This window comes from Lissotriton helveticus, chromosome 7 (assembly GCF_964261635.1).
Source record: "Lissotriton helveticus chromosome 7, aLisHel1.1, whole genome shotgun sequence".
Lineage (NCBI taxonomy): Eukaryota > Metazoa > Chordata > Amphibia > Caudata > Salamandridae > Lissotriton > Lissotriton helveticus.
Genome location: NC_136068.1, coordinates 584,145,413 through 584,164,337, shown reverse-complemented (window position 1 = coordinate 584,164,337; position 18,925 = coordinate 584,145,413). Strand labels below are relative to the sequence as shown.

Here is an 18,925-nt window from a genome sequence, read left to right as displayed (position 1 = left end):
TACATGTTCAGGCTTTATAAAGCATTTAAGCGCAAAGCACATTAAAGAATCCTAATGCTATGCTCGTTCTTATTGGTACGGAGTTTATCAACAACAGAAGGATGAAAGGCTTGGCTGGGTAGAACAGAGCAGGTTTCACTCAGGTTAAACTAATCTCCACATATTGTGTTTTTATTCAATTTAGATAATCTGCAGGCTATCATACACATCATACTAAACACATAATTGTTCTGACTCATAAGCGCCTCCAGGCTCTTTTAGTTCTGTTCGCTATATCAATCAATATTGTGTATCTACATTATGATAGATAGCACCGATAGTGTGATACATCTATCACAGCATGGATGATGAAGTCTATGTGCTGCTATATGTTATAATATAAACGTATGCGCTGTTATATTTTATAATGTGATACGACCACATAACCATATACGACGAACTCGCCTTGAGTCTGCTGCCCTGCAGTTGACATTTGACAGCAGGCAGTAGGGTTCGCCTTAGCAGCAGTGACTGCAAGTTGTCGACTACCGGGCCAGGGGCACACTGGTGTCTGGAGTTTATCCCTATCCCTGGGTGAGATAAGGTAGGGGAGCCCGGTCAGGACTGTCGCCCCCCATGCCCCAGGTGAGGGGCTTTTGTGGATCAGCAGTGGGGTGAGATAAGGCAGGAGGGCCGCGAGCAGAACGAGGAACAGGGATGGCAGAAAAGCGAACAGAAAAGCACTCACCGGCTGGGGCGAGGACTTGGCGACCCCTTTAGGCGGTCGGGCGAAATGGCTTAAGAAAAGCACCTCCATTTTCGGATTCGGGGGCGTGGTTTTTGCAGTTGAGTGACGGAAGACGTCAGAGTTAAAAACCGCAAAAAACGCGCCCCCGAATCGGAAAAAGACGGGGCCTGAACTGAGTGATGCCCCTCTCCTCCAATGGCTGGCCAGCATTTACGAGGCCAGCCAATGGAGAAGAGGGGCGGGTTCAAGCCCCACTGTAGCCAAAACATTAAATCTCGGGCTCCGCCCACACTGCTTACGCAGTGTAACGCTAGGCCCGAGACCTAAAAAGGACCTACTCGTCTTATTGTGCTTTGTGGTTTTTGCTCCTTGATTGTCTTATTTGACTCCAAATACAGATTTTGCTTTGTTGCCTCTCGTTTTATCTCTAAAGATTTTGAATGCAAGCTGTCTCCTGGGATGCTATTCAGAAGAGATGTTGGCCACGGTTTTATGCCAATTCTTTTTTTTTTTTTATTATCGGCAGTAAGCATACATTACACTGATACAATCAATCTGTTAAAGCACCTTCATATTTGACAATCATAATGCACGCTGTACACTTTTAGGACAAATCAAGGAGAAAGCAAGTCAACAAGGGCTAGTGATTGCGGTGGGGTACAAATGCTTCCTCTGTAGGGATTCCATGGTTTCCATATACGGGACCATTTCTTAGGGCTGCCACGAGCCACATAAACAGTTTTTTCGCGGAACATGCACCAGTGGCTGCCCCCCAAGCCTTGGTTATGTTCCTTTTAGCCAATATGAAGCCAAGTGTGGTCCTCTGCATTTGGCGTCTGTTAAGGTCAGTTGGCTCCCATATGTTGAGCAAACATCTACGCGCCTCCGAGAGTAGGGGAATTCCCAGGACCGCCCCACCACACCATGAATTTCCCTCCAGTAGGACTGGTTGTAAGAGCCTTCCCAGATGATGTGCAGGAATGTGCCCAGTTGGCCACACTGTCTGCGACAGTCCCCAGTGGGTGCCCTCCCCATTATTACCAGTCTGGGCCCGTCATGTATATTCTATGCAGGATTTTAAGTTGAACCAGCCGCAGTCTAGCTGGGATGGCCACCACTCTGGGGGAGGACACAGCCTGCCAATTTTCGTCATCCTGTTCAATACCATCTGCCACCCATTTTTGTCACAGTGCAAGAGGGTCACCCATGTTATGAATTAATTTGTTGTAAATCAGCTAAATATTCTTCTCTGGGAGGTTTCCATCTAATACCCTATTCTCCAGTGGAGAGGACTTGGGAGGGGAGGAACCTGTGGACAAGGCTGAGCATAAGGCATGCCGTATTTGTCTGTAGCGGAAATGTTCTGAGTCACCCAGCTCATGCTGTTCCTACAGGGAAGTGAACGTTTTTATGTCCCTTTTTCCCACATATGTTCGATGTGGGAGATACCAATCATGTCCCACTTGTCGAATCCCTTTGTCTGCTACAGGTTTCCCAGTTTCTCGGAACCCCGTAAGGGGGTGGCCAATGTCAGTTTTCCCTCCCATCCCAAAGATCTGTTAGCCGCATGCCAGACAGTTACCGAGTGCCCGGTAGGGCCCGTCAGTGGGGTTCAAACTGGTTTAGAGTACAGTGCTCTATTGTAGTTCCCTCCTGGGAGAAGCCACCTGTCCATTCGATAGCCTGGGTTATCAGGGGGCCCCGTAGGTGCCATGATTGATGGCAGCCAGGTGGGCAGCCCAATAATGTTTTCTGATGTCAGGAAGGGCGAGATCTCCATCATACCATTCCAAGGTTAATTTATTGAGGGCTATACGTGGTGGTCCATTCCATAATATTTCCCTCTGGAGTTGCTCAATTTCTTTAAAGTAAGCAAGGGGAACAGCATCTAGGGAGTTTTGCAAGGCATTGAGAAAGCGAAGGAGGAACATCATTTTAATAAGTGCAGCCCTCCCGAGGAGGGACAAAGGGAGGGTTCTCCAGCTGGCTAGGTCACTCCGTAGATGCTGAAGAGGAGGAAGGAGGTTGTTGTCGGAACGGAGCTGGGAGTCTAGGGAGACGAATATACCTAAATATTTGAACCCCGATTTACTGAGTTGAATCGGGCAGTTTGGGAGCAAAGCTGGCATGCCCCCATGGAGGGGGTACAGATGACTTAGTACAGTTAATCTTGAATCCGGAATACCTCCCGAATGCTGCCAAAATGTCTAGTAAACCAATTTGTGATTTTCGGGGGCCGGTGAGATAGAGTAATACGTCATCAGCATAAAGTGATATCCGGTCTTCCCAGTCTGCTGACCGGCGGAATCCACAGATCACTAGATCTTGCTGGATCCAAGCTGCTACCTGTTCTAGTGTCAAGGCAAATAAGAGAGGAGAGAGAGGGCAACCCTGGTGGGTGCCCCGACTTAGAGAGAAAGTGTCCGATTGCTCGTTGTTTACTACCACTTTCGCCAATGGTGCCGCATATAGGAGGCGGACCCATCTGATAAAATCTGAGCCAAACCCTAGCTTCTGGAGCACAGCGAAGAGGTAAGGCCATTCAACCATGTTGAACGCCATAGTGGCTTCTAGAGACTGAACAGCTTGTTCGCGTAAGGTGTCCGCCATGCCAAGCACCCCATGGACGCTGCGCAGGTTCAACGCCGTATTCCGGCGTGGAATAAAGCTAGACTGGTCTGGGTGAATGAGAGTTGGTATAATTTTAACCAGGTGGTTGGCTAGGACCTTCACAAGCATTTTAGGCTCGGCGTTTAGAAGAGAAATAGGTCGATATGAAGCGCAGTCTGTTTTAGGTTTACTGTCTTTATGGATGACTACGATATTAGCTATGCTTTGATCCAGCGGAAGTTCACCTGACTCCCTGCTTTCCTCAAACATGACTTTACGATAGGCTGCCATTGTGTCCGGGTGAAGTTTATACAGTTCTATAGGGATTCCGTTAGGACCAGAGGCCTTCCCCGATTGAAGCGATCTAATTGCCTGGGTAATTTCGTCTGTGGTTAGAGTACTGTCCATTAGTTGCTTATCAGCCAAAATAAGGGTGGGCAGAGCAATATCTCTTAGCAGCTCGGTGAAGTCTCCTTCAGCATAGGGCGTCCCTGCCTTATACACTGCCCCGAAATGGGCGGCAAATTGGTTAGCTATGTCCTGGGGTCTACCATTCTGGCATTAGAGGCGTCAAGGAGGACCGGGACTAGTCTACTTGCCCAGTCCTGTCTGTCCAGCCAAGCAATCCGCTTCCCTGCTTTGTCTCCCAGGTCATAAATTCTCCCAAGTTTCTCTCTCTCTCCAGAGATCGAGCTGTGTCTGTGACAATAGCTTTATATTCCTCCTGTTTGAGTTGCAGTAGATGGAGCGTCTCTGGAGAGTCTTGCCCCTCCAGTTCCCCCTCAAGTCTATGAATTACATCCTCTGTCACTCTACCTACCGCAGCTCCCGTTTGTGACCCGATATTAAGGCCAGTGCTTCTCCCCTGATTACCGTCTTAAAGGCCTCCCAGAGCGTTTGGCCAGAGGTCATGGTACTCACATTCTCTTTTAAATAGTTGTCTGTTGTGGCTAAAAGACCCTTATGTATTTCGGTGGTTAAGAAGATGCAAGGGGATAATGGGTCTGATCCTACCCACACGGATATGATCTAGAAGAATATATGCCCATAGTGGTGAGTGATCCGATATGCCCCTCGTTAAGTGTCGGACCTCGTCAATGTGTCAGGTTTGAGAGCTGGGAACCAAGATATAATCAAGGCGGGAGAAACTGTGGTGGGCTCCGGAGTGGAATGTGTATTGCTTTGATTCTGGGTTGCACGTTTGCCAGGTATCTTAAGTCCCATGGCCTCGAGGAAGCCAGGCAACCAGCTGAAGGTGGGCCCCAACTCACGAGGAGGGTGTCTGTCCATCCCACCGAGCATACAGAATTAGTCGCCCCCCCCAGTACCCGCATCCCCTCCGGAATAGAGAGAAGGGTAGTACGTAGATCTTGGAACGTAGCCATTTGGAGGCCAGGTGGAGTTTAGACAGACAACAATGTGAGGACCCGTCCCTCCCAGTACCCAGTGATGCCTACATATCTACCCCTAATGTCGGTCCAGGTGGAGTCTACGCTGATAGGGAAAGTGTTCCTAACCATAATGCCCACTCCTTTGGATCCAGTTGTGAATCCTGCCTGCGCCACCAATTTATACCCGCACCGGTTAATCGCTCTGCAGGAGTGACCCACCAGGTGTCTCTCCTGAAGGAGCACCACATCAGGGCCCTTTTTCCCTCTATAATCTGCAGAACAGTACTCCGCTTAATTTTGTCCCCAAACCTATTGACGTTCCAACTCAATATTTTAATGCTTTTATCCCAGTGTGTGTGCATTGGTGAAGTAGTAAATATTTTGTGTCTTTCCTATACATGAGATTCTGTGTAGATGAGAAATAACTAACAAAAAAACCCTAAAACCCCCATCCAACAGCCCCCCTCCCTGCCCTCTAGACTTATAACTGCCCATACCAAACTGGCAGAGTGCCTGACGCCCAATTTCTAATACTAAGAAACAACTAAATGTAGACTAGAGGAGGAAAACTAACCCCATCTCCCCGTCCCCCCAACACACCTTTAAATCAATTGTCCCCAATTAGGCCGTCTTTGAGGCTTCTCCGGTGTAAGATGGAACCTGGTGAGGATTTGTCCAGCTGTGAGGCCCCTGGGTCCCGTTATCTGAGCAAGGTCATGTGAACGACGGAGTCACCCAGCGCCTCTTAGCCTTGGTCCTGCAACTCCGAATCGCCGTCCCTGTTCCCCCCCCTCCGGGGCCACTGTCAACTCTGCTGTCCAGCCAGTCCGAAACCACCTCTGGATTGTCAAAGAACCATGCCCGTCCCCCAGATTCCACCCGAAGGTGAGCTGGGAACATCATAGCGTATTTAAGTCCCTTATCCCCGAGCTTCTTCTTGACCGCCATGAAAGTTGATGCTGTCTCTGCACCAACTGCTTAAAGTCTGGGAAAAAGGTTAGAATGGCATTCTCATAGTGTAGAGGGGGTGCGATCTCGCATGCTGAAGGATCGCGCCCCTGTCCCTAAAATTCAGGACGCAGGAAATTAGTGGGCGTGGCGGCACACCAGGCTTAAGTCTTCCGCCTGGGACTCTGTGCGCACTCAATGGTGAAAAATGTCCCCAGTCCTTTAGGTTTGAGGTGGTTCAAGATGAGGTCCTCTACAAACAAATCCGGCGTGGGCCCATCTGATTTTTCAGGCACTCCTAAATGCGGACATTGTTGCGCCGGGAGCGACCTTCATAGTCTTCCAGTTTGGTTCGCCCGCCTCACAGGAGGATTTGAGATCTCGCACTTCTTGTTGAAGCAGGGATATGTCTTCTGTCAGGCTGTCTTTATCTCCAGGGTTTTGACTTTTTCATTCATTTTCATGAGGTCAGCTCGAATGAGGTTCACGTCAATGGAGATTGTGTCCCTTTCGTGTTCCAGGGATGATTTGACTCTGTTGATGGCTGCCAGGACGTCTTGCAGTGTTAGGTCTGGGGTGGCGTTCTCAGGGTCTTCCACTGCTTTAGGAATATGGCACAGGTCAGACGGTGAACTCTTGGGAAGGGTGTACCAGTCAAGTTTGTTTGACTGAATTTACTTCGAGTTTCTGGGACCCCGGGCAGGGCCCTGGTCTGCGTCCTGTCTCCCAGCCATTGTGTTTATAAGCCCCCAGACTCACCGGCCGTAACTCAGCTGGGTGTCTCTTCGCCGGTATGGAGGGAAGATGTGGGAATGAAGAAACCACTCTGATACCAAGGTCTGTTACGGAGGGCGCAAGAGGTGTGCGGCACACTTTGTCGTAGACCAACCAATGAATAAGCGACACTGCACCACACCACCAGAAATCAGTCTCACTGCAGCCACTATAACACGGCCTAGGGCGAATAGTATACCAGGACAAGGTGACAATGTTATTCAATAGGCGGTGATCATCAGCAGGGAGGCAAGGGCATTGGTGCGTGTTGTCTCGCGCTGCAACTCGGCGAGGTGGCATCACACCAGCATCTGCTCATCCAGAAGGGTGGGTCGGCTGGATCCCAGCTTGCAGGGGGGACCGCACCGTCTGCTCTGTGCGCCGGCTCTTTGGGGAAGACCAGCGGTGCTGGCTTCCACGTACCCAGCAGTTGCAAGCCCACAGGTGCTTGTGGGCAGCGAGGAGCGCACTTCTTCGCCTATGGGTGCACCTCGCCGGCTGATATCACAGGGCCGCTGTGGAGACACGCTGCGTCGCGCCACCTCCACGCCCAGATCAAGTCAGTCCGCGGTGCGAGGGGCTCCCCAGGCAGGCGGTCTCGTCCCCAGCACACACCAGCCGGCGCAGCCACATCCACACAAGGCTCAAAGGGGGGCCTCACCCTAGCATCGATACATCCGCCAGAGGTACCGCAACCAGGCGTCACGATGCGAGCGAGCACTCTGACCGGTGACTTCCGATCAGCCGGCCTAGGTCCACGCTTTTTTGGCGGTCACAGCACTTTATCCCTCGGCGTACGATGTTCGTCGAGGCCCAAACTGACGGGGCCCTTATTTCCGGTACTGGGCGGTATACGGAGTTCGAATTCGCTTCAGTCTGCTCAGCCAGTTGGCAATTTTCTTTTGGGGAACCACTGAAACACGATTGCTAGCAGGATATAGGTGCCAGGGAGACTGTCTCCTAGGAGAAGAGGTCCTAGGCGGTCCCATCTCGGACCGACGCTTGGCCACTCCCGGTTTTATGCCAATTTAGAGTAAATAATACGAGATGGACAAGACACGGTCAAATACATTGTCTGCTCTGGACACGACTGACATTTTGGCTAGGCGTTGGGGCAACCAGTACCAACATGGTGCTTCGGCATCACACATGGATAAAATCCACAGGAGTTTCCAGTGATGTTCAGGCTTCACTGATGGACATTCAATTTGACAGTACCCTTTGATTTGGGGATGAAGCAGACTCTCCCTTGGAGCTCTTTTAAAAAAAAAAGCCCCAGCATGCACCCTTGGCCTTTCAGCACTCATGCTGCAGTATCCCTAGCTGTTTTGATCTCTTATGTAGTTTTGTAAGGGGCCTCAGCTGAAGCAATGCCCAACTCCGCAACAACAGGACCCCCCCCCCTTTGAGTTCTTGGTCAGGGATCCCACTTACATCCCTTAGGTCCTTGAGGGCAACGTACTACCAAGGCTACCATTTTTCTACCTACCTGCTAGAGTGGCACTCAAGCTGCTTTGCCTTTAAAGACCCAGCGTCATCCAGTACAGTGCCGGATCCGACCGTTCCTCCCAGCTATAAATCTACATTAGACCGAGAGGCTTTGTAGGTAGTCCACTTCCTCCCCATGTCATATTCCCCAGCTCTATTGCCAGCTTAGATTTTGGCATACCCTTCTTTAGTCATAATGCAGGAAGTTAACCTCCTGCTTGTCAATGTGACTTTGATATAGCAGTGGTCTTGGAAAAGGGTGCTACTCATTAATTCTTTGTGCTGAAAGACAAAGAACTCAGACCTGTACTAGACCTCTAAACAATTAATACATTTTTTGGGAAGGACAATTTCAAAATACTCACTCTGACACATATCCTTTCTCATCTGAATCCTTCAGAATGGATGGCTTCATTGGACTTGCAGGACCCTGTTTTCGTATATCCATTGAGCAGTCTCACAGGTGCTACCTTCTGTTCAGGATGAGATTAGATCACTGCCAATGTGCTATGTCTTTATGCCTCACCGCGACTCCTCTGGTGTTAAAGTAATGATGGACGTCTCAGCCCTTCGAAGGTTGGAAGTACATGTATTCCTGTACCTCGATGACTGGCTGCCCATGATCGGCTCGCCGCAGTCAGTCAGTTGTAGATCACCTCTGGATGATGATGGCTATTTTGACCTCCTTTCCATCAGTGAGCAAAATTCCTATCGGAGGCAGACAGACTTCCTGTCACAGCGGTCATCCTAGATACTGACTATCCAAATAATTTTAAAATCATTGCAGCAAGTATAGCAGATTCAGGATTTTATCCTGATGTTTTGAACTCAGTCTGGTTAAGGATGCTTTTGAGTCTTCTTATACTTCTAGTCTGGTGGACCCTCCTTGAACCGTACACCAGATGGCATATGTGGAACATGCAATAGAATCACAGGTTTCATTGTGCCCAACACAGAAAGCTGTCTTTTTAGACTCCCTCCAGCTCTCTCAGAAGGTGGCTTTGGTTCTTATGTGGTGGTAACCAAACACCAACATGACCTGTGGTAGGCCACGCTCCCTTCCCCATCCAGACTTCATGGTTGTGGTGGGTATGTCACTGCCGGGTTGGGGGAGGATCATTGTAGAGTTGTGGCAATCGGAGACCTTTCTCCAGTGGAGCACCAGCTGAATCTCAGCCTTATGAAGCTTTGTGCTGTCCAGCTGCCCCTGAATGTGTTCCTGCGAAACATCAAGAGGGAGACTGATGCAGGTTGTCACGGACAACATGACTGCCATGTGATACTTCACCAAGCAGGGCAGAGTCGGATCTTGTGATTGAAGGTCTTGAGCTTATGGAGATGGGTAGACCAGTAGCTGAACATTTTAGTGACAAACCACCTGACTGAATCCCCGAATGCCTTGCGGACTACTAATGGAGTCTTCATCCAGAGTGGCACTAGACCTCTTCAAAAAGTGTTAGATCTCTAGATCACTGCTGAAAATGTGCAGTGTCAAAACATATTCTCTCTAGAAGTACTTCCAGGAGAGTTACTGTGACACAGATTCAATGTGCGATGGCACACGTCTTCTGTACCTATTTCCACTGTTACCTCTCTTTCCTCAAGTGTTGAAGATGTACTGGGTTCTTGTTATCTTTAGCCCAAGATTGGGCCAGTAGGGGGAGGCATCCAGTGCTCTTCAGCCTCAATATTTGCCCTTTTCTCCACTTACCCATTCGGGAGGATCTCCTGCGTGGAGTTTGAGTGGCAGCTCTGTTCCTTTAATTTGCCCACTGCAGTAATTCATGTCATTCTTCCAGGCAGATTTCGTTCAACGAAATCACTTTACATTAGATGCTGGAAGAAATTTGTAGTCTAGTCTGGGACCTATCATCTTATTTCTTTGAAGGCCAAACCGAATGTATTGATTGTTTTGTGATTGACTGTGCAGGGTCTAGGAGTGGACTCAGTTAAAGGTTGCATGTCCGCCATTTTGCCTTTTCTTTGTTTGCCAGATCAGTCTTCTCTTTTCAATCACCTGTAGTGATACACTTTTTGAAAGGGTTGACTTGCATGAATCCGCCAAAACCTTTTATCATGCCACAGTATGATCTCAATTTGCTCATATGCACACCAGTTGAGCCAGTGCATATTAGTGCCCTAGGGCTTCTGCCAATAAAAACTTTCTTTCTTATTGTCAATTCTGAGCTGCCAGAGTAAACTGCAGGCGCAGTTCCTTCCTATACCATTTATTCCTAAACAAATTGATGCGGAGGACTCTTGTCTCAGTGCTAATAATGTTGAATGTTATTTATTTGTAAAAGGCATTTCCAAAGCACACTGTTACTCCGAGGAGTGTCCTGGCACTCTGCACTACCAGTGTTCATGGTCATTACAACCGCCATTTGGCATTGCAATAAAGTGGGTGGTGTTGGGTCATGGACCCTTCATGTTTTTTGGCAAGCAGGGGGAGTAAAGCTTTATTCAATCAGTATTGTTAGATTTCGAGTTAGTGAAGCCTTTACCTGCTGAAGTCCAAATTTGTGGATTGAGCCTGTCTGTATCCTAGGAGATTCTGAACAGGAGCAAGCAGCTCCCCAAACCCCGCCCCCAGGCCAGCAGACCATTGGCTATTCAGCTACCAGGCAAGTCTGAGCCCTCCCCTCACACCAGCCCAGGCCCCTAAGGCCTTGCTGGGTGCACCCCCAAATCATTCTCCTCCATCTTGTGAGTTGCAGCCTACATGTGGCCCAGATTGCAGTGAGCAGAGTCCAGGAAGTGGTAAGGAGACAGACTAGTGCTGTCTCTTCCCAAGACAAAAAGCTGTTTAAAAAACGATTTTCACTTTCTGTGCTTACTATCTATGCCTGTGGTTGTTACAGTTTAAAATTTGTAGTTTTAGCCTGCCTGTAATTGCATATTTTATCACCTGTGTTGTGTTTTAAATGTGTGGTTTTCCCTGCCCATGATTGCCTTCATTTAGTGTGTTGAATTGTGGGATTTGCAGTCCAACCTCTGTAGTTTGCCCCTCTAATTCCTTGGTGACAAATCAGTTTTCCCTCCAAATTTCTCCTTTGCTCTGTGCTTAGGCCTGTGTGCTCAAACAGTGCACCCCCAGCCTCCATTTTGTGTTCACAAGCCAGTGAGGCCAGCCCCCCTGCCTCCCCCCTCCCCCCCCCCTCCCCCCCTCCCAGCAACAGGGATTTTCTACATCAGAGGGTGCTTATGTGAGCTGTTGAAACTGTATTTACTGGGGCCTGTGCACTTCGTTTTTTGGCCAGCAGGGGGAGTAAAGCTTTATTCTATCAGTATTGTTAGATTTCGAGTTAGTGAAGCCTTTACCTGCTGAAGTCCAAATTTGTGGATTGAGCCTGTCTGTCTCCTAGGAGATTCTGAACAGGAGCAAACAGCTTCCAACTCCCTGGCCAGCAAACCTTGTCTGAGGTTGCTGGGACCTTATATGGTGTGCTAGTGGTTGGCACATGTGTACACTGATTGGTGGTTGTACCAGGTATTTCTATTGGGTTAGGGTTAATGTCCTCATTGGTTGGGTATTTGAGGGTTCTGATTGGTTTCTCGGTCTGTGATTCTATCATTGCACGGTTGGGACTAGGGCTAGGGTTAGAGCTTTAATTGGAAGTAGTGATTAGGGTTTCTGGTGTGATTGGTTGTTGGACCAGTTGTGGGACTAAGAGTAGGGTTAGGCTTTCTATTGGAAGTAGGGACTAGGGCTACCTGTACCAGTGGCTGCTTTGACTTGGGTTGGGACTACTGATGGGGCTAGGTCCTTTATTGGACGTAGAGATCAGGGTTTTTGAAATGAATGGATACTTGGACTAGGGTTAAGATTGGCTGCAAGGTCCTGGTCTCCTATTGGTTCTAGATGCTAGGGCTAGTGTTGTGATTGGATAGTGTTAGGGCTAGGGTTCCCATTGGCTGAAGGGGTCACCTGATTACTAGGGCTACAAAAAAGGCCAGGCTTAGGGCGTCTCAGCCCGGGCGTCGAGGCTAAGGGTGTAGAGGACAAGGGTAGTTGCCTGTTTGGGCCTGTTCGAGCCTGGTCGGGACTAGGGCCAGAAATGCTGCCCTTATTCTCTTTTACTCTTTGATCCCTCCACTATCCTTTTTTCAATAAAAATTAACAGACTAACATGTTTCACTTCTCAAATTCCATATTCAACTATACTAATATACGGCCTAAATAACTGAATAACATATCTACTACTCAAATTACTTCATATTTATACTATACTAATTTTCAACACTAATCCTTTATGGGTTCCGGAGTGGCGTGCTACTCGCCAGAAAAGCGCTTCAACGCCCATCAGGGGTAACAAGTGCTATATGAATGCAAATCTTTCTTCCCCTTTTATCCATCCGCTATCCTTCTCACTCCAAGTAACAGACTAATATCCATCACTGAAATTACCTCATATTTCACCATATTAATTCACCACTAATCCTCTATAGGCTCCCTGAATAGCATGCGTCAACAAGCGAGCGATAAATAAATACGAACCTTTGTCCTACTCTATCCTTCTGCTATCATTCCAAATCCAAATAACTGATTAACTTATCCACCACTTAAAATGTACTTGCATGTTTCACTATACTAATTCAACACTAATCCTCTGTGGGTCCCGGAGTAGCGTGCTACCCGCCGAAAAAGCGCTTCGACGCCTCGTCAGGGGTAGTAAGCGCTATATAAATGCAATTACAATACAATACAATACAATGTTTGGACATAGTTGGAATGTCAGGGCATGCCCTGGTGGTTCAACACCAGGCGGTCTCTCTGAACGCTGGAGTGCACAAACTTAGCCGCAGATTCTTAGCGTATCGCGAATGTGGTCTCCACCTAAATGTGGTGCAAGGTCTCTTACAGCAGTGGGGATAGCCTTGTTTAGATCGGTTAGCCAAAAATGCTGACAGATGCCCATTAAACCGAGGGGACAGGGTTCTGTAGACCAAAAGTGCTTAAAATTCCCCTTGATAAATGATTCTAGACACTTGGACACAATGACATCAATCAATCTAATTCAGTACCACGGGAATTTGAAAAACAAATGCAGGGCTTTAATTGTATTATTTTAATGTTAATATATTTAAAAATCTTATTAAATAAAATCACGAATGCACCGACATAACAAATGCAATACAAAAAAATAGATAAAAAAAGAATAGCGTTCTCAAGACTGTCCAATTTGCCTTTCATGATAAAACGGACTCCCACTACAAGTGCCATTGTATCTTACTGGGTATGTTTAATGACTTATTGCCATCGTCCATGCACTGTAAGACGTTCTTTTGTGTTCCTTCGAAAAATTTCTCAAAGGATATTTTGAGCACTTTTAGATTACTTTGCCACAGTCGAGAAGCCACTGATGTCATCAGGTTTGCACGCTGGAGTTTCCAAGGCGACTTTCGCTTGGAGGCACTTTTAGTCTCTAGTGGAGCGCCTGCCTCCTATAAGCCTTTCTGCCAATACCACTGTTGCACAGAGTTCACAAGAGGATCAGGAAGACCGGGCTCAAGTAATTTTTGTGGCTCTGTATTGGGCTCAGTCTGGTATCCTGAGCTGTATAGCATGACCATTGGTCCTCCAGCCAGGCTGCCTCTTCGAGAGGATCTTCTGTTGTAGCAACAGGTGAGCGCTCTGCACCTGGAACTGTACACCCATCATGTGTGGTGATTGAGCGGCGACAGTTGACGGCTTTAAACCTTCCTCCCGAAGTCTGTAGTGGTATTCCGACAGCCAGGCATCCCCCCACCAAGCCGGTATAATCCTGCTGTTGGGACAAGTTTGTGTCATGGTGTGACTCACTTTCTACACCTTTATCAAAAATTCTCTTGTTTGCATTGTTCTTGACCGAACGGGGCTTTGATCTGGGCACAGTTGAGGGTTTCCCTTCTGCCATCTCGGCATTCTTTTTTTTTTTTTTTTTATAAACAAACTTTATTGGGTTTTTCAAGTGGCCATATATTTGTACAATTAGCACCTGTTGCGATACATAAGCATACATGTGCAGTTATCGTTACGCAGTTATTAGTTATCAACTTACTATACAGTCCCCATCTCCTGGCTACAGTGCCTGTATTTACTCAGCGTATTCCATACGTGTTGTATTTTCACGCTACGTTTGTTAATCCTATTCAATAATTTTAACAAGAGGTACATATTGCGATCAGTCTCAATCCAACAACCCCGGGATCCCTCCCTCCCATCCTGCAGTTAACTAACTGGGCATCATATTTGTTATCTGCTTTGGTATACAGAGTAAGCATGTATTGCATGTGTGATAAGAAAAACATTAGAAAGCAACTAATTTCTATGTTCAACGTCTCGTTCCTAGGTCATCGCGTACATGCTATTTGTGCTCCTGACTCCTGTGTCTGAGTCATGTATTGGCTTCACTGTGGTGCGTGGAGCAATATGGGTGTTCAGTGCCAGTACCTACGCTGTCATTCATAGTCTGCTGCCACTTATGCAGTCCCGTCCCATGCTTTAAAGGCATCCTACAGCATATCCCATGCCATTTCAATTCGTATTTTTCTCTGCACTCGCTGTTCCTCTTTGCTTATTGCAGCGCTTTCGGCTAGGCTCCACTTCCTCTTTCCACACCTCTATTTTTGGTGGCCTTGCGGTCTTCCACCTCCTTGTAATGTCTTTTTGCTTGTATTAACTCTAAGTCAGCAAAGTGCGCCTGAACCTCTTATCCCTTTGGGTGTGGATATAGCCAGAGTATGCAGCTTTTTGCTGCATTCCAAGTCCGCCCACCTACCACGTCTGTCAGTATCTGCGCCCAGTAATTTGTCAGTGCTGAACAGGCTCCTAGCATATGAGCAAACCCTTTATCTGACTCTATACATCTCCGGCAGTTAGATGCAGCTGTGGGGAACATCTTGTGAAGCCTATGAAGTGTTGTATGCCCTCTGCGTGATCATGTATTGGATGACTTTGAATTGCACATTGCGTGATAATGCTTTCGGGTAAGCTAGAAGTGCTGTCCACTCTGTCAGTTAGTGCTGTTTCCACGTATGCATCCCATTTGGCTCGTAGAGCCCCTAACGGGAAGGTCATTGTCTCTCTGATTCCAGTGTACAGGGATTTTGTCAAATGTCTACCATTAACTGTGAGAAAGTGCCATCTTACTTGCATTGGTATGCCACAACTTTTTTCTGACTGCTGATGTGCTTTGACTGAGTGTGCCCTCGGCTCCTGCCAACCAGGTACCCAAGGCCTGTGTTCCTTCCCTAAAACTGTGTTGAAACAGAACCCAATTGGCATCTCTGGACACCTATCAGCCCCTAGTAAATGATACCCAGGGCATGGTGACCAGAGAAGACCCCTAAGGGCTGCAGCACTTATTGTGCCACCCTTAGTGGCCATGTACCTTGGTACCCACACACTGCCTTGGCAGGGTGAGTGCCTAGGTACAGAACTAAACAAAGAGTCGACATGGCACACATCCCTGTGTGCCATGCCCACAAACCCACTGCCCTGGCATACATCAGCTGGGTGCCCTATGCCAGTGGTGTGGGCCCAGGTGCATGAGCCCTGTGCCCCTACAGTACCCAGGGCCATTCCTGGGCACTGTAAGTGCAGTGATGCCTTTAAGAGTATATGGTGCTGGGAGGGTGTCATTACGAACTCCACAGCACCATAACGGCTACACTGAAGACTGACAAGTTAGGTACCAAACTTCTCAGCACATTAAACCTGCACTGATGCCAGTGTGAGTTAATGTAAAATGCACCAGAGGGCATCTTAGAGATGCCCCCCATAAAACCTAACCTACGATCCACGTCTGGCTGAGTGGCTGCAGAGGCTGCCACATAGCAGACATGTTGCTGGACACCTGGTTATTAGAGCCCTCGCTCTCCTGGGCCTGCAACAATGCACATCCTGGGCGAGGTGCTAGGTCTCCTCCCCCAGGATGGGCAGGGGGAAGCTTCAAAGGCATGCCGCCTCTGTGAGCTTCTCCAGACCATTTGCTGTACCCAACAACCAGCCCCCACCAGTCCTGCCCCCTACTCTGGCGGGAAGACTGGCGGGAAAAACTACGTCAGGAAGGGGAGTCTTCTAGCCTGTGCCAACCCCACCCCTCAGGTGGGGGAGACTAGGTGAAGCACGACCCCGGGCTCTGGCCATCTTGAAGATCGGGAGCCCTGCCCCTTCACAGCTAGGCTCCTGCCCCCTCCCACAGGAGAGGAGCAGGCTAGGGGGTGCACTCACCCCAGGGCAGGGACCCATTGGTCCCTGTCCTTGCCCTACCTGTAATGCCCCTAAATTCAGTATTTAGGGGCTCCCTGAACCTTCCTTCCTCAGATCCCGATACGAAAAGAAGAAAGATGATCAAAAAGAAGACCCGCCGTGCAGCTGCTAACAGGACGACAACAACTGACTTGGCCCCAGCCCTACAGGCCTGTCGATCCTGGAACCTGCTCCTGCCTAATCCCGGCGACTCCTGCGGACAGCAACCTTGGGACACCCAAAGGACCTGCCTGCCTTCACCCTCTTAAAGACTGGGACGCCCATCAGCAGAGGCTCTGCTGCAACAACCCACCTGGTGCCAGCCAGGAAGCTCTGGACCAGTCCACTTTGCACCCGCCCGGGCCAGGCCCAACCGAACCAAGACCATGAGGACATCCCCCCGGCGACTGGGACCCGAAGTCCAGTGCCCAAAGATCCTCCTCGACGAACCAGACGACGTCTGCAGACTCACAACCAGGGGCAACCCCAACCGCGACCAGCTGAGGGTAAGCTTTTCCGACACCCGAAGACACCCTTGCACCCGGTGCCCTACAGCTCCCTGTTGTGCCACCCTTTGGGTACCTACCTGTGCTCCAATATCCAAACTTACCTCTCGAAGTGCTGGTCGCCACTGGAGTCTCTGTCCCTGAGCCTGCAGTCTATGTTCCTTTTTGACCTTTCCCATTGGATAACATTGAGCGCCCGAAGGCTCAAAAGCACCCTGCATCCAGCCACCCGAGTGCCGCTGGCTGTGCCACCTTTGTCCTATCCTACTCACCCCGCTTGCCCTGAGCAAGTGACCAGGAGCCCAGCTCCCACAGCCGCGTGGCCTGCTAGCCAGCAGCCACCAACCGAAGTCCCCTTTCCCTCATTGGATATCATTGGGCCTAACTACCTCTGCACCCGCCCGGCCCTGTGCTGCTGGGGCTGAACCAACTTTACTTACCTGACCTTGGGGGACCCCTGAGTCTATGCCCAGAACCATAACTTCACCAGCTAAGTACTCACCTGGAGACAGGTAACTCACTTACCTGCCATTGGATAACATTGACCAATTTTGACTCGAACATTTTCGAAGTGTGAAGTTTTGAAAACTGAAAAGTTTCATACAAAATCAGCCGAATTCCGAAGTACTCACCTGTGATCAGGGGAGAAGCCAGTACTGTACCTTTCAGCCCAGTACTGAACCGCAAAAGTAATCCTTACCGGGTTTACTAGTAATCTGTATTTTCTCCATAGGAACCCATTGTCTGCTTTTCTATGAAATTTCTTCTAAGTGTATACTTTTGAAAACTTGAAATATTCTTTAAAAATCATACGAAATACTGAAACACAATTACCTACCTGTTTTAAGTTAAGACCCCAGTGCTGGCCCTAGGAGACCAGTGATGGATTACAAAAGTAACGTGATCGCTCTTTACCTGCAACTTGAATTTTCGCCCATTGAATAACAGTGTCAGATTTACATTGAAAAGTTTTTAAGTGTGAACTTTTAAAACCGCTTTATATTCATGAGAATTCATTACAGTAACTAAAATGTTTTTGCTAATCTGGTTTCAGCTTAGACCCCAGGACTGAATCTAAGATTTAGACCTGGAACTACTAAAGTAATCTACACTGTAATTAACTGTACTTTTATGATAATAATCCATTGAGCTCAATGCTAAAGTGTGTCTAGACTTGTATTGCCTTCAGCAACCCCTGTGCCTATTGTATTCACATACCTTATTGCTTCCTTCCAAAGTAATTACATGAACGTATTCATACCTAGCAAAGTATATTTTTATGCCTGCTGGTTCTAAAAACAAAACTATATCTTTGGATATAACAACCATTGGCCTGGAGTTCAGTCTTTGAGTGTGTGAAATCTTTTGCCTACTAAGTGTGTACAACAAATGCTGTGCACTGCCCTTTGGTACTGCCTTACTGCTCGACCAAGCTACCACTTTGGAGAGTAAGGTCAGTCCTGACTTTAACCTCTGTTATACCTCTGAGGTTGGTGGACTCTATACTGTACTTCCTCATTGCCCAGTATATATAGGGCCACTTTCTCACATTACCCATTAAGTGAAGCATATGTACTAGCTCATTTGTTGGTGGTTCCTGCCCGTCCGTGGTCCACACCCATTTTACCTAGTGTGCTACTCCAGCATGTAGCAGAAATAGGGTGTCCATTAGGCCATTGGTCTTTGCAAAATGTGTGTGACAGCAGTGTGCCCTCCTGGAACATTGCCCCCATTGTGGTTATCCCTCCATCATCCCACCCGGCCAGTTGTCCCTGCTTGACTATGCCTGTTGCCATTGCGGCATTCTTATGGTTGCCGGACCAACCTTTCCTCTAAGTGACATGTTGTGGCCAGGTTCCTTAAAGGCCTGCAACATATATTTCCACCTGTGAAACATAAATGCTGATCTAGTTACTGGTGGCTGTTTTATTTGATGAGTTTTTTTTTCTTTGCAGGTACCTACAATGTCCATGGCCAGCGAGTGAAGGTGTACCAGACAGACGGGCCAGAGCCCTGGCTAAGTGGGGTAGTTATCCAGCAGGACCCTGCCAGCTGTATCATGGACATATCCATTAGTGAGGTATGATGCAAGCACCTGCACAGAATTCCTTGCCATATACTTTAGTATGCGTTGAGTCTTTCCTTAATGAGCCGTTGCGCACCCCTTATGGAAGCCAGTGAATGTGGTTAAAAATAGCTACTAGACATGGCATGTTGAGGATATCTCCATTCATTTACTTTGCGTACA

General features: G+C 48.3%; 1 protein-coding gene across 1 annotated transcript in view; it reads left to right on the top strand.

Moving 5' to 3' along the window:
• The window catches only part of KDM3B (lysine demethylase 3B), a 1,181,011-nt gene that overhangs the window by 204,385 nt on the left and 957,701 nt on the right, over positions 1-18,925 (top strand). Inside the window, exon 5 of the mRNA XM_078652703.1 lies at positions 18,633-18,757. Coding sequence (XP_078508829.1) covers positions 18,633-18,757 — 125 coding nt within the window. The remainder of the gene's footprint in view (positions 1-18,632; positions 18,758-18,925) is intronic.